The sequence below is a fragment of the Rhinolophus sinicus genome, chromosome 2, assembly GCF_057876585.1.
Source record: "Rhinolophus sinicus isolate RSI-liver-muscle chromosome 2, RSI-T2T, whole genome shotgun sequence".
Classification (NCBI taxonomy): Eukaryota; Metazoa; Chordata; class Mammalia; order Chiroptera; family Rhinolophidae; genus Rhinolophus; species Rhinolophus sinicus.
This window is the reverse complement of record NC_142502.1, coordinates 46349685-46373496: the sequence shown is the minus strand read 5'-3', so window position 1 is coordinate 46373496 and position 23812 is coordinate 46349685. Positions and strand designations below refer to the sequence as shown.

General features: G+C 39.1%; 1 protein-coding gene across 5 annotated transcripts in view; it reads left to right on the top strand.

Moving 5' to 3' along the window:
* ARMC2 (armadillo repeat containing 2) overlaps positions 1-23812 on the top strand; it is a 106028-nt gene that overhangs the window by 67500 nt on the left and 14716 nt on the right. For all 5 annotated transcript variants that reach the window (XR_012496711.2, XM_019735069.3, XM_074333376.2 and 2 more), the window contains exons 11-12: positions 4553-4698; positions 10695-10794. Coding sequence is in view for 4 of the 5 variants with exons in the window: in XM_019735069.3 (XP_019590628.3) it covers positions 4553-4698; positions 10695-10794 (246 nt within the window). In the remaining variant the exon portion in view is untranslated. The remainder of the gene's footprint in view (positions 1-4552; positions 4699-10694; positions 10795-23812) is intronic.

Here is a 23812-nt window from a genome sequence, read left to right as displayed (position 1 = left end):
GTCAGTTTTCAGCAGTAGATTAGTAACCAAAATCACACTGGAACATTTCTTCCTTGATATATACCAAAAATGTAGGTCCCCTTTTGTCCCAGGCATCATCTCATAGCTGCTACTAAAGAAGGACACTTAAAATTTGATTAATCCCCTTTGTGGATTATTAATTCCACATTCTTCTCCTTTTTCTTCTTCCCACTAGTTGCCTTCTGACTCAGTATATCTGTCCCAAGGGGTTGTACATTAGGAGATGGGAAGAATAAGAATTGAAATTCATGTTTTTCAGTTTGCTATTTCTTGGTGAGATGGCAGTTAAGAGGTTGGGAATTGTTCCAGTAAGTTCTTGAGAAACTAACCAGGCAACTATGTCTGCATCTAACTTTTACTTCCTTTTTTTTTTTTTTTTTTTGTCATAAAGTATTTGAGATGGCTTAAAAGAGTATATACAATCATATAGAAAAGTGTATAGCTAAGTAGAGTTAGGAACACTGTAAATTAGAGTAGAGAGTTAAGAAAGACACGGATACATTTCTCCAAGCATAAAACTTGGACTTTGGTCAACTCCTGCTTTGGGGGCAGGCCCAGTGGGTGGGCTTTCCTAGGGGCTGGAGAACAAAGATTGCTACAGAGCACAGGACTCATTAATGATTTCCACAAATATATCTCCGTTCAAAGTTGGAACAAGGTTGAGAGTTAAGTGGGCTGACTTGGAATTCGCCTTTACTGTTACCACAGCATTTAGCCAGACTGTCCTCGCATCAATTTTTTTTAACATGTTTTTCCCCAGAAAAAGGTACTTGTCTGTGCTCAGCATTCGGCTCTATCCCACCCCCGCAGTGAGATTGGTGGTTCACAGCCAGCATCTCCAAATGGGGGGCCTTCATTGCTGCATCTGCTGGTGACCTCCTCCTGATCCTTCTTCGTTGGGGGTTTAAACTCTGGTTTGCCATCAGGCTTTGCTAATCCAGGCACTTTCTTGCCAGAGGCTTCTTATAGGGGAAAAGCCTGCCTTTCCGTCTCCTTTGTCCCTTCATCCCCCTTCCTCTCTTTTCTGCCTTTCCCCTCCTCCCCTCCTCATTCCCCCTTCTCCTTCTGTGTTTCATCCAGCCAGTTTTTTATGGGCATATTTATTGTCCTCTGAGTAGAAAGAGGAACAAGAAACGGTTTGTACCCTAGAGGAGCTCACCGTGGGAGAGAAGGTGCATGAAACAAGTAGTTATGATTCTGTGATGGGTGCGGTACAGGCATGAACAGCATGGTTTGTTAACCTGGGAGATGAAATGATGAGCTGCTGAAATGTCTTCACTGAGGAGAAGTGAACCTGAGCTTGGTCCAAAACATGAGTAGGAGGTGGCCAGGTTGGAAAAGGGGTGCAGGAGTGTGATGGCGGAAGACATTCTGGGCAGATGCGATGGTCTATTCAAAGGCTTGGAGTTGTCTCAGGATGAGGACACTGTATGTGGTGCAGAGTCCGAAAGGTGGTAGGTGCGCTGCGGAGAAGCAGGAGGCGGAGGTGGGGGTGGAGGGGTGAAGTGTACTTTAGAGAGAGAAGAGCCTTTAAGATGTGGATTTTGCCCTCTAGGCCACCGGAAGTCAGAGAAGGTCTTTGGACAGGGAAGATTGGATCTTGAGTTGCTCCTTCTGGCAGCAGGGAGCCACGGTGGGGAGATGAGCCAGATGGAGAAACTGGGGAAGAAGCCCCATCAGTGGACGGTAGAGTTTGGGAAAGAGATGAGGCAGGCTTAAACTGAACCAGCAACCGGGTGATGGAAAGAAGAAGTAGGTGGGGTGACCAGTCAGGTGTGAAAAGGAAAGGGGGTCGGGAGAGTTAGGAGCCAAGAAAGAAGCTGCTGTCATGAATGAGATAGATATAGAATCCACAGAGGACCAGTGTCCCTCCAGGAAGTCTGTTTTTCTTTCATCCATTATTTTTTATTCCTCTTCTTTAAAATCATCTTAAAATCCATTGCCTCAGAAATATTAATTGATGGTTTTCTGATACCCTAATCTTTTTATTTACACCCAGTCTTTCCTTTGTAGGTATTCATCTATCCATTCATTGCATCCACGAATATTGATTGAGGACCCACTGTGTGCCAGGGACTGGATTTGGGTGTGGGAGCACAATGGTGAAAAGACAGACACGACATATGTCCTCACGGAAGCTGCTAGTATAGAGGAGTAGACAGACAATAAGACATTATATAACCTAATAAATAGTTTGCATATAGTATGTGAGGAAGTTTGAGGAGTTGATAAGAGTTAGATCCTACAGGACCTTGTAGATCACAGTCAAGAAATGGAATCTTATCCTAAGAGCAACGGACAAAAAGCCAGCAGAGCTTAAGGTGACAAAAAGGCAGAAAGGCAGGATTCTGGGATGTCTCCGAGCAACTGGGTTAATGGTGGTGTCATGCATTGAGGTATTACTGTGTACTTATCAAGTGTGCGGTATGTTTCACATATTCTGTCAGCGTCACAACTGACAAATGTGGAAATATTCAAGGTATCATATCTGTCTCAACGATGTGCACTCCACACAATGTGATATCGCAATAAATGCACACAGGGATTTAAAATCTGATGATGTGTCACATAATAAATGTGTGCTTCTGCTCTTGAGTCGGGCCATTTGTAAAAATTGCACTTTGGGGGCAAAATGAGCTGTCTTAACCTTTTCTTATGTGGTGAGGAAAAGAATTGAAAGGGAGAAAAAAATGGAAACAGGAAAATAAAAGCTTCTAAGGAAACAACTGTCCCTTGCTGACAGTGTGCCCTGCCAGAGGTTAGATGTGGGGAGCAAGAGGACTGTAGATGAAGCTGGCAATCGGTGACACCTCGGGGGCCAGGGACAGGAATTGTTCCTGTGTGCAGTGGTTAGAATGGGTGTTCCACAGCCTCCCACTGTCTCCACCTGCCTGGGTTCAGGTCAGCATTCACCTGAGCTCCTTGGTGTTGGAGTAGGAAAGCTTGTGAGTCATTTCACGGATTGACATAGACCAGCAGTGCTTGCTGGAGTGCCTGGGCTGTCGCTGACGGAGGGGAACAGGTGGAGCCAGGGTCAGATGATGAGAATGTTCCATTGTATGGTGGTAATGGCCTGTGTTGCGTACCATAGTTTATTAGCCTTCACAGAAGACTCATTCCTTAACTTAGGAGACAACATTGTAGACCCGTAGGTAAGTGAAGTGCTCTCGTAGTTTGTTTCCCCTCCAGTGTTTTGGATACTGAAGCTTTCAGGGAAGCATTTACTGACTTGCTATATAGTTGAATTGACTGCAAAAGACTTGTACACATTTATTTGAAGCATTATGTATATTTTCTTTGCTTTCAAGGTTGTCAGTTATATTCTAACAAAATCTTTTTGTTGCTGTCATTACAAAGGAAAACTAATCAAAGGTACATGTCATCTTAATAATTATTTAAAGTTTATTGACTATGACTGTAGTGATGCTTTATATAGATATAATGCTTCACAATGTACAGAAGCATTGTTACATGTTTTCTGCTTGATACACACACACCTTGAGAGGTAAGCAGGAATTGTAACCCCCCTTTTCACAGTTGAGGAAATAGGGAAGTTGAAGAAAGAGTGAGTGCCTCCATCATATAACTAGGAAGAGATTTAGGACTTGAATCTCCATCATTTGACTATAAGTCCAGTGATCTCTCTTCTACACTTTGGATGTGATGTACCACAACAAAGGTGAAGAAAGGACCCAGGATTTCTGAGCTGTTGTTAGGTAATTGGCACTGGCAATGCCATTCACCATCTTATGTCATTGGATCCTTACAACTCCAGGGCACTTGTCACCATCCCCACTTTACCGATGAGAAAAATGTGCTCTGGGAGGTTAACTAACTAACCCAACCTAGTGAGGGGCGGAGCTGCAGCCTGACCAGGCCGTCCAACTCCTGAGCTGACTGTTTTAACCAGTCACCTGCCTGTACCATCCCATGAGGAATGGTCACACTGCTTATTAAAATTATTAGATAACAGCAACATTCATTTTATGGATTTATTAATTCGGTCTCTTCTCCACTTTCAGACAAAGCCTGATATAAATAGCTTTCCCCAACAGTTTTTACAAAATAAGACTAATTTGCAAGAAACCAATACTTGCCTCTTAGAAGAGAATGAAACTAACGGTCTTAAATATTCTTTGGCCACAGCATTATTTGATGCTACATATAAGAATATGGAGTGAGAAGTTTCAAATCTGTGGAACTGATGTGGCATGTCTCTGGGTCAATTGAAGATCTTACGACAAACCCAGATGATGATTTCTAGAACCCTGGGGGTTTGGTGTACTAATTGCTACAAACATGAATATTCCATTCGTTACCAAAGTAGATTTTCTTTGTATTCAATTCTTGATTTGCCTTTCATGCTACTTGTGCCACGGCCCATGTTCTCTGGTGGGAGATACACAACAGAGGCGTGGTTTAGCAACCAATGTAATGACATTTATGGGATCAGTTGTGCTGTGCTGATTACTTTGGCTAATTTTCCAGTTAAAAAAAAACGAAACAAACATGTTTTTGCTTTTTTTCCCAGGTTACTGCTACGTTGAGAAACTTGGTTGATTCACCACTAGCAAGAAGAAAGTTGCTGAGCGTCAGTGCCCTCCCCCAGCTCTGCACAGTGATGGGACAGTACTTGGGTGACGCTGATGTCTGCACCAACATTGCCAGAATGTTCAGGTAGGTGGATGAGGAAACAAGGCAGCCCTTACAGAGATGCCAACGCTTACATTTCAGTTCAGGTGATGTTTAATATTGGCGTGTGTGGCAGGCACGGAAGCCGATTTTTCCTTCTTCCCCTGGCAGCAAAGGGAAATCTAGTAGCCCAAGTTTAAAATGAATGCTTTAAACTAATGACTCCATTTCCTATGTATTTATAATGTGATTCTGAACTCATCGAGTGTAAGTCAGTTTAGTTCTTTGGTGAGTTGTGAGTTATCCTAGTATTTTTACAAAACAAACAAAAATTTCTGTTCGCTTATTAGAGGTAAAGAACTATCTAACAAAACGTGGAAGACTTTCTGATCCACTTGGAAACAATACTTAAGGATTTTAACTCAAAGAGGGGACCATTGCTTAAAACGTCTGATCTGATCATTTGTAATAGAAGGTTATTTTATTTCAGTTATTTGGACTCTGGCTCATACGTTGACTCGTCATGTTTATGAGCTTACTTTACTGCAGAAGTGACGGTCATCTGAATTAAGGTTGCCTCAAAGCAAGATTCCATTAAATTTCACAACAGCCTTTAAATTATGCATTTGTATTTCCTCCCTCATTGCTCTTTGCAAGTGTTTTTATGTACTGATCCTTCTCAAGAGACCTGGGCCTTTCTTGAACTATAATAAGTAATTATTTAAAGAAATAGAAAATTTCCTGAAGACTGAATTGGTAATTGACCCCAGTTTGAGAATGTGACTCCAAACCACACTTTCCTAAGCTTTGTTCTGGGTACTTAATGACTCCTATTTTGAAGTACTATAAAATCACACAGAGTTTATTTTTGTGTATGTTGGTATGTAGGGATCCAATTTAATTTTTCCCCCCCCGTGGGGATAGTCATTTGTCCCAGCACCTTTTAGTGACCACATCATCTATTTTTCACTGATTTTAAATGCCTGCTCAATCAAACAGAAGTTTCCATACACTTGTAGGTCTGTTTCTGGGTATTCCTTTGGTCTATCTTCAGACCAGTACCACACTGTTTTTACTATTATAGATTTAATTTGTCTCGCTATAAAATAAGATGAATCCATTACTTCTTTTCTCCTTTAAGATCCAAATTCTTCCACAGCTAAATCATATTCAATGGTGAAAAGCTAAAAGCATTTTTCTGAAAATCAGGACCAGGACAAGGATGCCCACTTTCACCACTTTTGTTCAACATAGTATTGGAAGTCCTAGCCACAGCAATCAGACAAGAAAAAGAAATAAAAGGCATCAAAATTGGAAAGGAAGAAGTAAACCTGTCATTATTTGCAGATGACATGATACTATATAGAGAGAACCCTAAGATTACACCAAAAAACTATTAGAACTGATAAATTAATTCAGTAAAGTAGTAGGATACAAAACTAATATTCAGAAATAAGTTGCATTTTTATACAAAAATAATGAACTATCAGAAAGAGAAATTAAGAAAACAATCCCATTAACAATTGCATCAGAAAATACCTAGGAATAAATTTAAACAAGGAAGTAAAAGACCTGTACTCAGAAAATTATAAGACATTGAAGAAAGAAACTGAAGAAGATACAAGTAAATGGAAGCATATACTGTGCTCATGGGTAGGAAGAATTAACATCATTAAAATGTCCAAACTACCCAGAGTACTCTACAGATGCAATGCAATCCCTATCAAAATACCAACATTTTTCACAGAACTAAAACAAATAATCCTAAAATTTATATGGAACCACAAAAGACTCCGAATAGCCAAAGCAATCTTGAGAAAGAAGAATGAAGTTGGAGGTATCACGCTACCAGCTAGCAAACTATACTACAAAGCTGTAGTAATCAGAACAGCATGTTACTGGCATAAAAACAGAAACACAGATCAATGGAACAGAATAGAGAGCCCAGAAATAAGCCCACACCTGTAGGGTCAATTTATCTATGACAAAGGAAGCAAGAATATACAATGGGGTAAAGAGAGTCTGTTCAGTATTGGGAAAACTAGACAGATACGTGCAAAGAAATGAAACTAGACAACCTTTTCACACCATACAAGTATACAAGAATAAACTCAAAATTGATTAAAGGCTTAAATGTAAGGCCTGAAATCATAAAACTCCTAGAAGAAAACATAGGCAGTAAACTCTTTGACATCATTTTTAGTAATTCTTTTTCTGATATTCTCTGTGGGCAAGGGAAACAAAATAAAAAATAAGCAAATGGAACTATATCCAACTAAAAAGATTTTGCACAGCAAAGGAAACCATCAACAAAACGAAAAGACATCCAACTGAATGGGAGACGGTATCTGATATATGCTAATGATACATCTGATAAGGGATGAATATCCAAAATTTATGAAGAACTCATACACTCAACACCAAAAAAACCAAACCAATTAACAAATGGGCAGAGAACCTGAATGACATTTCTCCAAAGAAGACATACAGATGGACAATAGACATATGAAAAGATGCTGAATGTCACTAATCATCAGAGAAATGCAAATTAAAACCACAATAAGATATCACCTCACACCTGTCAGAATGATGGTCATCAATAAATCAACAAACAAGTGTTGGCGAGGATGTGGAGAAAAAGCAACCCTCGTGTATTGTTGGTGGGATTGCACATTGGTGCAGCCACAGTGGAGGTTCCTCAAAAAAAGTAAAAATAGAATTACCTTGTCACCCAGCAATTCGACTTCTGGGTATTTATCCAAAGAAATCCAAAATACTAATTTAAAAAGATATATGCACCCCTTTTTCACTGCAGTGCTATTTACAATAGCCAAGATATGGGAGCAATTTAAGTTTCCATTGATAGATGATTAGATAAAGAATATGTGGTACATATACACAATGGAATATTATACTCAGCCATAAAAACGAATGAAATCTTACCATTTGTGACAACATGGATGTATGTAGAGGGTCTTATGTTAAGTGAAATAAGTGAGACAGAGAAAGACAAATACTATATGGTTTCACTTGTATGTGGAATCTGAAAAACAAAATAAATGAACAAACAAAACGGAAACAGACTCATAGATAGAGAGAACAAACTGATGGTTTGCCAGATGGAAGGAAGGTTGGGGGGGCTGGGTGAAAAATGCAAAGGGATTAAGAATTGCAAATTGGTAGTTATAGTCACAGGGATATAAAATACAGCATAGGGAATATAAACAATAATATTGTAATAAGTATATATGGTGCCAGGTGGGTACTAGACTTATCAGGGGGATCACTTTGTAAATTACATAAATGTCTAACTGCTATGCTGTACATGTGAAACTAACATAAAATAATATTGAATGTCAGTTGTAATTGAAAAATTTAGAAGAAAAAAAAAGATCCAAATTCTTCTTTTCTCTTCCTTACAAATTGGAGAATCAGTTAAGGTCTATGATAGGATCTTTGGGGATTTTCATGGGCCTGTGCTGAGTATGTAGAGTAACTGACATCTTTATGATATTGAGTCTTTCATCCATAAGCATGTATGATATCTTTTTTTATATCTTTCAATAACATTTTATAATTTTCTCCAAAAAATTTTGCATGTCTTTTGTTATGTTTATTTCTTCATGGCTTTTACTGTAATTATGAATGTAGTTTTTTAAAAAAAAATCATTTTCTTATAGGTTGTTGCTGGAGTGTATGAATAGTATTGATGTTTGCTTATTAATCTTGTATTCAGGGACTTTGATTAATATTAGATCTAAGCGTTTATCTGCAGATTCTCTTGGAATTTCTATGTGAGTTGTCTGAAAATAAGAAGAATTTTTTCCTAATTATTACAACTGTTCATCTTTGTCTCCACCTCTTTCTTACCGCATTGCTTAGGATGTCCAATACAAAGTTGTGAGGGTGCTGGGCCTGCTTCCTTTATCCCAGCTTTAAAGGAAATATTTTTGTGGTTTATCAGTTGAAAATAATATTTGTTGTAGGGTTTTTTTTAGATACCTTTAGAAGATTAAGGAAGAATTTTCTGTGTTGATGGATGTTAAATGTTCTCAAATGCTTGTCCTGAATCTATTTTGATTATATGGATTTTATTTTTTAATTTATTAATGTAGTGGATTACATGAATAGATTTTCTCACGTTAAACCACTACATTTTGCTAGGTTTGGTTAACTAATATTTTAAGATTTTTTTATCTATGGTTATGAATGAGATTGATCTGTACTTTTCCTTTGTCAAATTGGCCTTGTCTGGTTTTAGTGTCAAGTTTATACCCGCCTCATAAAATGAGTTTGGAAAGTATTCCGACTTTTTTCTAGAACTTGTGAAAATGAAACATGTTTTTCTTGAAAAATTTGTGGAATTTGCTTGAAAAGCTATTTATCCTGAGTGTGTGTGTGTGTGTGTGTGTGTGTGTGTGTGTGTGAATATTGTTGACTACTGATTCACTTTCTTTAATGGTTAAATATCTAATCACATTTCCTGTTTCCATTTGTGTCAGTTTCAAAAGTTATATTTTTTTATGAATTTGCCCATTTTATCTAAGTTTTCAAACAATATAAAGTGGTTCCAAATATTCTCTTATTATCCTTTTAATCTCTGTTGTATCTCCAATTGTGTCCCCTTTTACTTATTTTCTTATTTAACAAATACTAATGTAGTGCCTACTGTGTGCCAGGCAATAGTCTAAGTATTTTCCAAATACTAATTTATTTACTCCTTATAACAACTTTGAAAAGTAAGCACTATTATTATCTTCATTTTACATATGAGGAAATTGAGGCAGAGAGGTTCAATAGTTTTCCCAGGTCACAAAGCTACTAAGTCATAGAGCTGCAACTCAAACCAGCCAGTCTGGCTCTCAAGTTCTTACATTTAACCACCGTGACATTGCCTCTTCATTGTTGATACTGATTTTCATTCCTAATTTTGATTATTTATGTTTCTCTTTTTTTCTTGATCAGTCTTGCCAAAGGTTTGCCAATTTTTTTTTTTACCAGTTTTGCAAAGAACCAACTGATTCATTGATCCACACTATTGTATGGATCAATTTTGTATGGATCTATTTTGTTCCCTCCGTTCTTACCCTTATTAATCCCTTTCATCTACTATCCTTGGGCATATTATATTTTTCTTCTAACTGTTTTAGTTAGAAACTCAATTACTTTCTTTTCAGTCTTCTTAAGGCTATAACTGTCTTCTAAATACTGCTTTAGCTACACCCCACAAATTTTGATTTGTAGTGTTTTTTAGTATTTGTAGTATATTTAAGTATTTTTTTTATGTTTCTTTGACCCACAAGTTATGTTTTTAAATTTCCAAAAGTATGTTTGTTAATTAGTTTAAAAGTTGATTTCTAATTTAATTATACGTTGACCAGAGAATGTGATCTGTGAGATATTCTTTGAAAATTTACTGAGATTTGTTAATGGCCTGTTACATGGTCAACTTTTTAAAATATTAATCATGTTTTACCTATTAATCTATCAATTAATGAGAGATTTATGAACATCTACCAATTTGATGTAAGTTTGTTAATATTGCCTTGTGGGTTTTATTTGTTTGTGTGCATGCTTCCTTTTTAAAGAAATTTTGAAGCTATTTTCAAGGCTTTTCGCCTTAAAATCTATTTTTCCTGATATTCATATATCACTACCAGCCTAGTATATTTAATTTGCTACTGATGGGGTCCTAGAGGATTTACTGGTTGGTATTCAACCAGATTTTGTGTAAATGTCTTGGCTTCCATTTTCTGAACCACATGCGTTCTGTAAATTTACACCATATATGTGTCAGAGGCTTCAGATTTCTATTTTTCAAAGAACTTTTTTTTATTTCCCTGCTCCATGACCCCAGAGCCTAGAGCAGACAGCAAGCCTCCATGAACCTTCTCTGGACTGGTGTGTGGAGTATTTTTAGATTCCTTTTTATGCATTGGGCAATGTTTTAAAGGTCTGCATTTAAAGTAACACTATGTGTACTTAAATTTCATTTTTTAAAAAAAAGTTTATTTTTATTTTCTCCTTTGGCATTTCTGCAGCAAACTTACTTCTTACCATGACTGCTGTGTTGCCTTGGCCAGCTATTCCAGATGTTATGCCTTATTTTTGAATCTGATAAACAAATACCAGAAGAAGCAGGTCAGTTGTTCATGAATTAAAATTTTCATGTGTCTTTGCATCGGTATATTCATGTAAGCCCATGTGGGATGATTTATGTTTTAAATGTAAAGGTTTCCATTAGAATCTTCCATTAGATGTGTAACGGGCTGCCCCAAGAGGCAGAGAATTACCTGCAAGAGTTGGGGAGGGAATGGTTTGAGGCAGAAAAGACCTCAATAGGATGTTGATGTGATAGCATGATTCCTGCTTTAGAGAGGGGGTGGGTGGGTTACCACAGTGTTGTTCTTCCTAATGATCTATAGACCCCTACATGAGAGTCATCTTGGGGTGGGGGGGCATACTGGTTATTTCCAGACCCCACCCCAACCCGACTGAGTCAGGTGGGTGGGGAAGGGATTGTCCGTCTGCATTTCAACAAAAACCACAGTGACTTCTGATGCCAACCAAAATTTGGGATACTCCAACACTGGTATACTCTAAAGATTCTTCTAGCACTGAAATTCTTCGACCTTGTTTAGAAGGTGAAATTTCTAGGTAAGTGTTTAAAGGAAATAATTTGGTTTTAATGGATTGAGCAAAAATGTGTATAGTTGTTTTAAAAAAGGAAGAACTCACAAATGATTTCCTTTTGATAAAACTATATTATTTACTACAAATATAAATTTTTATTATTAATATAAATTTTTGAATAATCATTAAATGCACTCTACTTTTATTCACCTTTACAAATGATTAAAGTGACATCAACTCTTTAGGGGAGACATTTTATACACAAAGACAATATTATACATTTCAAATGTGGTAAATTTTCAAAATCATATAGTAAATTTCATCAGTTTACAATTAAACAATTTATGTGTATACTAAGAATATTTGTGTTTGTTATTATTATATTACCTATATCAAACCACTTCAAAACATAATCCCTATTTGCCACAAGTAGTATTAAATTTATTTTTTACCCAGCCAAGTACTTCTGCTGAGAATGACTAAGTTTGTCAGATTTTACACTATTATTAACTACGAGGTATAATCAAAATATACAGTGAATGTTTAAATAAAAAAAATTATTACAGTAAAAGACACATTGCCATTAATCCCCCTCAAAACACTCCCACTCGCTTTGAACACACTTATCCCATTGTTCTTGCCACTTTCTAAAGCAGTTCTGGAAGTCCTTTTTCATGAGTGTCTTTACTTGTGCTGTTGTGGCTGCCTTGATGTCCCGAATCGATTCAAAACATTTACCTTTCATGGTCATTTTGACTTTGGGGAAGAGCCAGAAGTCGCAAGGTGCCAGATCTGGTGAATAAGGTGGATGAGGACACACCGTAATGTTTTTATTTGACAGAAATTGCCATACCAGGAAAGATATTTGACACAGAGTCTTTCTGTTGTGATCCAAAAATATGGTGAATGCTGCTGCGGAGTGCCATCTAATGAAAGGCAGGGATATTTAATACAGGAAGTGGCACATTGAACCTTATAACAGTGTATGACAAATTTCAACTTGTTTGGTGCAGTCAGTCGGGTGTGAGCTACGGTTGAGAGAAGGTGTGTTTTCAACTATGCCGTAAATCATCCTCCATCATGACAGCACTCCGTGTCACACATCGCTTCTGGTATATGGCAATTTCTGTCAAATAAAAACATTACAGTGTGTCCTCCTCCACCTTATTCACCAGATCTGGCACCGTGCGACTTCTGACTCTTCCCCAAAGTCAATGATTCAGGACATCCAGGCAGCCATAACAGCGCAACAAAAGGCACTCATGAAAGAGGACTTCCAGAACTGCTTCAGAAAGTGGCAAGAACAATGGGATAAGTATGTTCGAAGTGAGGGGGAGTATTTTGAGGGTTATTAATGGCAATGTGTCTTTTACTATAATACATTTTTAAAATTTAAACATTCACCATATTGTTTGATTACACCTCATATTTATTAAAAGGTTACTGATCTCTTTTTGGTTATAGAGATGACAGAGAAAATTCTATGCTCTTATTATACCATTACTGTATCTTAAAGATGATAAAACCTTGCTTAAAGGTTTATTTTTATTTAATTGTTAAAAACATTTATAAACATACACTTAAATTTCTGATTCTGAGTATTTGGATTGCAAATGCTTTTCCCTATGCATTTTGTATTTTTCTCGTTGCATACTTTGCATGATTTTAAGGTACAAGAATTTGCTAGGTCAAAGAATGAATTTGCTTAATCTACCTTAAAGGATTCACAATCTGCTGTTAATTTAAGTGTCCATTAAGCATTTATTAATTTAAATTTTGGTACAATATACTATCACAACTATAATTTTTGGACAAGTGAATTAACCCCATTAAAAAAATGAGGCACTCTTCCTGATTTTCTTTTTTAAGGAAAAAATTAAAATGGTATAAAAGATAGTTTTTATGATAACATTAAAAGAATTATTTCAGATGTGATACTTCAAAAAAGATTTAGTTGTGGATTTTATTTTGTATTTTAATTTTATAGATTTTCATTGTAATTTTATTTTGCCATCATTATTCTTTTCTGCTTTGATATTTTGGTCATGGATGACTTAGATGACTGCACCGGAGAAGACCTCTTTGCCTTGCACTAGAGTTTTCAAATATGGACAAAAGAAAATACTTCTTTTTTAATAGTTTGATTTCAAGTTGTCATAACCTGTAATTTTTTTAAAAGGAAGAAAATCCATCAGTTGAGTACTGAGAAATAACCCTATTGTTTTATGGCAGTTGCTAGTAGATACTGTTTTGTTTCTCTGATTGTAGATTAGATGATGGCCATGTTTAACAAACAGACAAAACTTCTAGTGGCTTGCCAACAAGAGACACTTGAGGTGTTAGTATTGTTAAGGGTGTGCTTTTTCTGGTTCCAGGGACTAAATGTCTTAAAAATTTATTGGCATCGAATTTTACCATACTTCTCATGAAACTACTTTTCACTGTAAACCAATAGTTATCTGCAAAGCAAAATTGTTGTTTAAAAGACCATGTTTTTCTCTATTAATTTATATAACTTTATGTTCCTATTAAATTTATTTTGGTCCAAAATAGGATAAAGAGCACCTTGCAAACCATGTACAGTAACATATTGTTTATTCAGAACCATTAAGGAAATGCATAATTTATCCCCTTAATCACCAAACTTATTTTAATTGTTGTGGTGAAAGTCATATTCAAATATATTACATATTTTCTTGTCTTCTTAGAAGATATTAAAAATAATTTAACCTCTTCTTGATGCCAGAGGTCAGTATTATGAACATTAATTATTGCTCTAAAGGCTGTTTGTCCACACTGGGAGTGTGAGTTGTTGGTGAGGTTCTTTAAATGTCTGTGTCTTCTTTTTGTAGATTTCTCGCTTCCCTTTCTAATGGTTGTTACCTCTGCTTTTGGTAATGGTTGCCTGCTTTTTGCAATTATGTATTTGCTTGCAATTAGCAGGGGAACCTCATAATCAAACTTGTTAAAAGTAACACCTAAAAAAGTCTAAAGTAAAATGGAATATGAGTAGGCCCTTAGTGAGAAGGGCCTAAGGGACTCTGGTGAAATTTCTCTTGCCATTGTCATCTTCAGAAGACAATCTATATTTCAAGATGTAGCTCTCACATCTCCTTCTCTGTGAAGCTTTCCAAGACCGGTCAATTCCTTCCTCATTAGTACTTCATTTAAAGACTTAAAGGTAGCTAGTACACCCAGCTAGTACACCCAGAGCTAAGAACCCAAACACTGTGTCTCTGATCTTATATACTTCAGTACATATTATTAAGAAAAATTATCTAAAAGTTAGAAATAGGGTGTGGGGTGGGAGGCTGCATGTCCTAACAAAGTCATGCTAAGGCACTGTTTAATATGCAGGGCTTAATTCTCCAGGAGAACGTATCTGTGTTCAAACTTGCTATTGACTATTCCATTAGAACCCAGACTGTAAAGTTATACATTAATTTGTAGATTTCTCTCTGGTAGATAAGATAACCTCAAAAGTTATGGTTTTATTACCTTGTAGGCCATTAGCCAGGTGTGTATCTAACCTAGTAATCTTATTCCAACATTCTTTTTAAAACTTGTAAACACCCAGTTCTTTGATTTTCTTGGAACCAACTTTACCATTGTATTGGCTCCCTCATTAATGAGATAAATGATTTTTTAAACGTGTTAATTTTATATTTGTATGAGGATCATGTTGTTAACTTTATTAAAATTATACTTGGACTCTATACTGTCTTTTACTTGTACTAAAGAATAGAATGTTACCATTTTGAACCATCTTTGACTTTTTTTCTGGTAAGAGAAATAAATATATAATTTATATTTTCCTCAAAACCAAATTATTTTAGAAGAGCAGGGAAACTCTCCAGACTACCAGGAAGTAGTTACCCGTCCCAACTACTTCCTAAAATCATTAACCGAAAGCTCCCATAGGTCTTTGTAAATATTTCTTTTGTGATTCTCCGAATGGCTATCATTTGTGCAGCTGCCTCCCCCACCCCTGAGAGTTCCTAAATGATACAGGCCCTGTGTGGATAAACCTGAGCTGATGCTTCACACAGTAGACTCATGCTAAGCACTGAAAGAATGAATTTTGAGTATGAGAAATGCTTTGGAATCTGTAAAGAGTTATAAAATATTGTTTCTAGTATTCTAGCACTTCTTCCAGAAATATTTACTTTCTTCCTCATTTGGAGGAGGAAATAATAAGCATTTCACCTTCACACTCTTCACATTGGTGGGCTGCCATACACAACAGCCAAACAGAAGTGATGGATTTTAAATTATGTCAGTCCATCGTGGCATCTTAGGCTTATGTTCCCCTTGGCCCAGGTAGCCAGTTGAATATGATTTGTTTCTCCTCCTTTCCTAGAAATAAAAGTAATTTCCAGAAATTCCACACCGTGTTCTGATGTGAGTGTATGAATCTGCTGTGGCTAAGCACTTTGGTACACCTGGGATTTACTTGGACGTTTGAGGCTTTGAACTGACCTTTGAAACATACATCAGCTCTCCAGAAACTTTTTAAATAGGATGATCACTTCCGATGACTATATTTGTTTCAACTCCAGGAAACATTTCTGCAAGAGTAATTTGGGTTGTAGACATAGACTTTGGAGGCTTTGTTAGTCTCTTTATGTTCACAGCTACCACCAAGTGATTAAACAGTCCGAAGGAGTCGAATGGGATATTACCTTATCTTTGTTCTGAGAGATTAGACACCTTGCCTGTCTTAAAAGTCTGAGGATTACATTTGGAATCTGCAGAGATTTCATTTTTATGAGACTCGTTTTTCAATTAAATCATGTTTGTGACTAACTGTATTTTCAAAGAACATAGAAACAAAAATCTTTTTTAAAAAAGTAAAAGAAAATCCTCTCTAGTAATAAATGAAATATCACCTGCACATACCTCTTTCAGTGATCTTATCAGCCGGCTGAGGCACTGTGCAGGAAACTGTGGCCAGCTGCTTCTATAGCCCACCAAGGGGGAAATCTTGCGTGTAACCAGGTAAGCACCAAAGGGAGAAGTAGAACATTTCCTCCCCCATCTTCTGTTGTTTTCCGTTAAAGGAGAAAATAAAAGAAATTATACGAGAAAAATGACAAAAGTAAAAATTTTTTCCCATTTTTTGACATTATGCATCTTCATCTATTGTTGAGGTAAATTCTGACTTCAGCATATAAGAACGAGTCTTTTAAAATCTGATTCTATCAAGTCAGTTGATAATAAGAGGTTAGGGATGAGGTTTTCACTTTTATTTTCCACACATCTATATTGTGAGATTTACAAGGAACATAGATTCAGATTATTCTTAAAAAGCGATTCTATAAAAACAGTAGGGATTACGGCGGTGAGATTTCTAATTCTTCCTTGATTTAAATCAGTGGCTCCTAAACTTGGCCTATCATCAGAATCACCTGGGGAGCTTTAAAAATATAGGTTCTCAGGCCCCACCCTGGGAGATTCTGATTCAGGTCTGGGATGGGGCCCAAGAACTTATTTTTAAGAAGCTCCTCAAGTGATTCAAACGAACAGCAGGTTGGGGAACCTGTGGTATAAATTGTTAAGGTGGTTCCTGAAAACATTTCTCTCCAGTGTTGAGAGCAGGTGTTTTTCTACAAAACCTCAAGAGATTTTAAAATGATTAATCAAATCAGCCACACAGGGTCAGTCTTTCTCTACAGGCATGTGGCTGAAAGTGACTCTCACAAAGCAGGAAACAAATTGGCGAGCGAGGCAGGTGTCGGTGTAAGCTTCCCCAGTAAGTGGTGACAACCATACACCTTTTGCACCAGCAGCTGAGGTGTGCTTTCTTAAGAGAAAATGGGATGGTGCCCTAGACTCGTCCATGAATTTTCTCTGCCAGACTTGTGTCCAAACACGTCCTGGGACCAAACCCACTGATAACACTGATAGCTGCCGGATGAGGCTTCCGGCACAGGTCAGAGTGGGCCACTCAGGAGAGGTGAGTACAGGGCATTCTCCTGCGGGCCCCTCAGAACGGCCTGCCCATATCTAAACTCTGTACGTTTGCAACAGGTAAATTTGAGGAAGATGAGTTCATTTAAAATAAAACACAAGATCAGGTTTGCACTACCCCTCTGTGCACACAGCCCTGCAGTGACGTGGGCCTGTCTGTATATGATGGTCATGGGATAAGCCAGGGCTTTCTGGCTCATCAGCGGTCTTAGAGAAAAGGAATCCACTCCTCCCAGCTCTAACAATGGACGTCTTCAGGGAGAACAAGGCAAATGGCTTTGTCTCATGTCTGTGATGTTCATTTGTCCAAGATCCACGGTACAATCAATAACTCCAGTTCCCATACACACAATAAGTGAGACCAACACATAACATTTCAGTGGGCTTCATGCAGTTTGAAAGCTAAACTTTAGCATTAGGTAAAATGTCTATCAGAAATGCTGACTGAAATTCAATTAAGTGACAAATCTCATTTAAGAAATATGCACGGATCGTAAGCTACATTTGGTTCAAACCAAATGTGGAGACAGATGGGCCTGGTAACGAAGGCAGGACCAGGGTCCCCAGCAACCTTGCACAGCGGAGCCTGCCTTAGGAGGTGCCTCTGACGTCAGCGTAGCTGTATTTAGCATCTCAGCAAAATACATTTCGGTTTGTTTTCTGGAAGAACATGAAAGGATTTCCCCCATTTCTTCTGTAAATATCTGCTGGGCAGGAGATCTGGTAAAATGCCTCAACTATGACGTTTAAGACTGGCAATATTTTGCAAAGGTCGCAGTCCAAAAAGAATAACCTTTATCTATGTTCCCATCACTTGTGTCCATCGAACAACTGTCTGTGTATCCCTCTCCACTTAGAAATGGCCATTTTTTTTGGGTGGGGGATGCGGGTTATAACAGAACTTGCAGATGCAGGACCATCATCAGGGCCTTTGCAAACAAGTCTGGGAATCACCAGACATGTCCTTGCTTGTGTTGGCTGCTTTGAAAGTCATGCCTCTCTCATCCATTCAGATTCCTGTGAGGGTAAGCGGCTGTCTCCAGCCATGTGAACACTGTCTCACTTGCAGTGCATAAGCATTGTGGTATTGAAAATGAGGCCTGGAATGTCTGGACAGTGTGGACCGAAAGCACACAAACATCTGCCATTTTTCTAGCTGTTCGTCTCCAACACAACCACAGCCGTTCAACAGTCCAGAGATAACATGACCTCTCTCTCTCCCCTCTATCTTCTTTGGGGCCAGTGAGGATTGGTTAGGGAGGCCCCTCCGCCCCTTACCCCGGCGTCTTTATATGGTGACTTGGCTCCCGGCTCCCGCTCTGCCTCCTGCCTGGCAGGATTGTGCCCTGTGGCTCTCTTCCCAGCCCCTCTGCAGGCACATTCCCAGTGGGTGCCGAAAGCATTTGGCCGAGCTTGCTCCTTTTTCTGGCCCTGGCCTTGCTCTGCACCCCTGACCGGGCAGGCGGGCAGCACAATGAGCCCTCAGCTTGTTCATTCTTTCCAGCTCCTGCTGCTTTGCCCTTGTGGAACTGACTCTTCCCCCACTCAGCACGGAACTCAAATGCCTGATTTATGTCTGCTGACTTAAAAGAACGGAGCCCAGTGAAATTCTAGCACCGCCCTGGTGCTTTGAGTGATACCCACATTCTGAAGCTTACAGTGGATGCTCAGTAAATGATTGCTGGTGGAATGGAATGGATGGATGGAGGCATCAAGTATCATCTCTTCTGGTTTTTAAGTGATTTTCTACTAGATTCTGGGATTTGAGTCTCGAACGTCACAGATTCTCCCCCTTGTGTGTAGTTCAGCACTCATGCAAACTTTTGAGCCACTTCCAGCACGCTGGGGTTGATTAACATTTTTGCAGTAGTGCAGTCTGTCTTCCAGAATTGTAAAATGTATCTGGTCTTCTAGCCACCCGTAAGCTCAATTCATGTTGGGGTTTTTGATTGAGGGTGGGAAGTTAGGTAAATGTTGCAAATTTCAAATCCTGATTCAGCTTTCCGATCCAGATTGCATGAGAAGTTTCTAACCAAGTTTTAAACAGGGCATGCCGATTCATTTTCTGGTTAAGAGAAGGTTCCAGTTTTAAGCATATTTACAGCCCCTTCCATTTCAACTCATTCTTGAAAATCTTTCTAAAATGTTTTCCTTTACTTAGACGTAGACCTCTGCTAAGAGCAGTCTGCTGAACACAGTTCATTCTTTCTGTGACAGTTGGAGGTGGTTAACCTTCCCCATGGTCAACATTATGAACTTCGGTTATTTTAAGGTACAGTAGGAAGGGTGTGCGAGTCGGGGAGTAATGTGTTCACTGTGGCTGGCTGTGGGTGGGGATTAGCGTGAGATAATACAGAAGTGGTCGCACGGGGCCAGATGGTGCATTAGATACTGGCTTTGACATTTAGTAGACAGTGGATGTTTTTGAGCAAGGAGATGATATAAGAACTGTGCTTCAAGAAGTGGTGTTAATATTGCACACACAGGGAGGAGCCCGTCAAGGGTCTCTGACGAGTCTCACGTTGGGTTAACCAGAGTGGGCATGTGAAGGAGGGACTTGGGGGTATTTGTAAATGAGAGAGAGGAGGGAACTTGGTGACTGGTTGCTGAAGGGAGTGAGATAGGGAGGAATCAAAGATGGTTCTAGGGCTGAATCTGGCAGTTTGTGAAGATGAGAGTCATTGGGAATGAGAAGATGGGCTGAGGGTGGTTTGGGAATCCATCCAAGTCCTACCTCATTTCTTCACCAATGTTGGACCCTGGGCTCAGTGAGCCTCTTGAAGCCTCAGTTTCCACATCTCTGAGTAGGGGGAAATTTCCTTCATTGACTTTAGGCCAATCTCTCTCAGGTGGAAAGTAACATTCAACAACCACTACCGCTGCTGTTGACACTTGACATAGACTATGCGGCTCAGCAGGGCCCTGCGCCTTGTTTGGTTCCAGTTAAAGTAATTTTATTTATAATCGTGTGGAGCCCATTCCGGTTGAGTAAAGTGCTTACTCATTAGGGCACAACATATGTGCAACTAAAGAGAACATCCCACGGGTTGTAACTGGAAACATGGTTGAGGTCAGGCTTCTTATAGTAGGTATACCTGTCTGAGCTCTGGGTGGCTGTAGCTGTTGCTAGGCTGGTTCCATTTTAAGCAAAATTAGCAAGTCAGTATGAACTGGTTATACTAGCCTGCCTTCTATATGTATATAATTATATATATATATATATATATATATATATATATATAATCTGATTTTAGATGAATATATATATAATTATATATATATGTAAAATCTGATGAAGATGATTCAGGAGAGATTTTATATATCTATATATTGCTGTTTATATATATATTGCAATATATATATTGCCGTATATATGTATGTGTATATATATATATGAATATATATATATTCATTTTGCTGTTTCAAAATTACATAGCTGTGGTAGGAATATGCAACTTTGTGTTAAATTTAATAAAAATGCTATAAAAGTGGAGTGTTGATTTATAGGTGGTTCTCAGATATGGCCTAAGAATAAAAGAGAGAATCTATACCTCAAAGGAGAATTGCATATTGATGAGAGTTTTCTGCTGTGGAATTCGTTGTCTCCACAAATCAATTATTTTGGCCATTTTCCAGTTTTTCAAATCTTTATAGGATGTTTATTAAGTGATATTGTGTAGACTTGAGATGAACTGTGGCCATGGAGCCATAAGTAACCTGTCCAGAGGACCGTCCCAGAGTCCTCTGCAGTGTGCAGAGAGCTGAGGGGCCCTGCTCAAGATGAGTCAAGACAAACGCTGGCTTGGGAACAAGGAAACACCACTTCTGCCAACCTCCTATGACACTGCTTCTATTTTGGCCTTTTCCATCTCCCTCGATTCGTGGAGAATATATTTGAGAAAGGTGGGGAAGGGGAGAAAGAAGAGAAGAGGAGAGGAGGGGAGGAGAGGGGAGGGGAGGGGAGGGGAGGGGAGGGGAGGGGAGGGGAGGGGAGGGGAGGGGAGGGGAGGGGAGGGGAGGGGAGGGGAGAGGAGAGGAGAGGAGAGGAGAGGAGAGGAGAGGAGAGGAGAGGAGAGGAGAGGAGAGGAGAGGAGAGGAGAGGAAAAGGAAAAAAAAAACAACAACAGATGCCTTAGCCAACCCTGAGAAAGAGGACAGAAACAGTGAGCATAGCAGTTGCTGGAAGTTTGTTGTTGCAAACGGCGCAATCTGCCACCCCATTTGTGGATCTCGCATGCCATCCTTCAGTTGGCACTACTGTTGCCAGGAACCACCCCCTCCTTTTTCTCTCTGAAGGCGGGGAAAGGGGTGTTACGGCAGTGTTAACTCTTCCTGCCTTCAGCCTAGATTTTCTTCTTCGGACCTCAGATGTATTCATCTATGCCATGTTAGAACCCACAGAGATGTTAGAATCAAAGAATATTAGAGGTGGAAGGGGCCTAGGGAATTTTTCCAAGAAGAAAAGCAGCATGTAGTCTTCCCAGATTAGACCACATATGTGACAGTGGATAGAGGTCATTGCAATTTTGAAGAATGATAATCTCTAAAGAAACCTGCTTTTACCTACAGCCAGTGTCTAAATACTCCTGGCAAATCATCAATGAGAGGTGGAGGTGGTACCGGGCCAGAGACTCCCACTGAGTTAGACTACCAGAAAAACAAACATAGGCAGGTGCAGGTGAGGTAGCAGGGCCTAGGAAAAGGGAGGATGGAGATGAAAAGTAGTCTAGCATCATTCAGAAGATGGCAGGGGTATTTGGGAGGGAAACTGATTAGTCCTGGTACTGATTTAATGAACAAATACAACTGTTTATTAACTTCTTTAAGAAGTCATTTAAAATCACATATATAGTGTCTTTCTTGTCCCCTTTAATATGCTTTTGTGGAAATGGGAGAAGAGCACAATCCAGGGAACAGTGTGAAGCCCAAAACGTTTGACGGAATTGTGTCAAGTGCCTGAGGGAGGCTGTTCTCCGGATTGTAGAGACTGGGAGCAGTTTTGTTCAGATTAAATAACTGGAAGTTATCAATTTTAGTGAATTTGTTAATTTGTGTATCTCAGTTCTTGGAATAGTGTCTGCTACAGCATATGCACCGCGTGTTAGCTGCTGCTGCTGCTACTACTACTATTACTACAATTTTCCAGAGTTAGAACTTACCGAGATTGTCTTGCATCAGAAATCATATGTCAAAGTTTGTGCAAAAAGCTCCTATTCCTCAGCTTAACAACTACAAAATGGAATTTTCCTCTGAGGAGCCTACTTTTCAGAAATACCCTCTGTCCTGGTTGGAAAACCGTCCGCTTTTATGTTGGGTGTGGCCAGGGCCGAGGTGTGTTTTCGTTCCAGGGCCCAGGGCCTTAGCTGTCCCACGTCACTTGAAGTAACTGCTGGTTGTATGTGAAATGAAGTGCGAGTATTATAATGAAATGGTGCCTGCTTGTTTTAGAGTTAAGACCCACAGGCTTCACCTTCTTTAGGAAACTGTCTGGTGAACAGTCAAGGTGACTGCAAGCACCAGCAAGGGGAGGTTCCCAGCTTCTCTTTCTCAAGGCCAGATCCTTGCCCCCTGCCAGCCCTTCCCCCACCGCTCATATCTGCATTTCATGCGTTTTTCAAGATTGAACTCAAACTCATTTGTGATAACGTTGCTGGCCCCTAGTGCACTGAGCATCCTTTTACCTAAGCTCTTCTAAGACCACTGGGTCTGTCCCACATAGTTGAATACTGCTAACAATGTATTGATAGTACATGAAAAGCGTTCAGAACAATGCCTAAATCATTACTCACCACAATTTGTGCTTTCTATGTTTTGTCTCAGTTAATCTGAAAGTACATTAGTTTCCCAATGTGTTACTGGAGGCACAGAGAAGCTAAGTAAAAGCTGGACCTCCTGGCTTTGGAGCTAGGAGTAGTACATATCCCCTTCTTGCTTAGAGAGCCTTGTCTTCTCAAATAGGTTAGAAGCTCTTCGGAGCACTTTGTCTCAAACTTGCTTGTATGTGTTGTTGAACAAACTCAAAAAAAAATCTGGAAGCTTTGGCTAGAAATAAATGATAATGATTTATTCAAGGGTCTTGGAGTTTGCAAATGGGGAAAACAGGCAAAAACCCAGAAGTGTTCCAAAGAAGAAAGAAAAGACTTCTCACAGTACAAAGTGCGTTCTTCGCCCTAGGATTAGTCCAGCACGGTTATCCGATGGTTATCAGCCTAGAGATGGATGTCTGCGGGCTTAGGTAATGAGTTCTTCAGGGGACAATCAGGGGGTTTATCTGGAGGGCTACATGGCTATCCAGGCATTGACACAGGATGAGAAAGTTTAAGTTTCCAGGCTAGTTAGAATAAGATCGGAGTCTTTCCTCCTGTGTCAACCTCCATAATGCTAATTATTTTAGTGGCTGGGTTAAAATAACTCCGTTTTATATATTCCTCATCATCACTCTTCCTTCAGTGTGTATTCGCCTCTGCTCCCACAGTCAGGAAGTGACCTGAGGACCAGCGTTCCAGTCCCCCAGCAGCCCCCAGAGCAAGTTCTCCTGAATGGACAACTGCTGCGA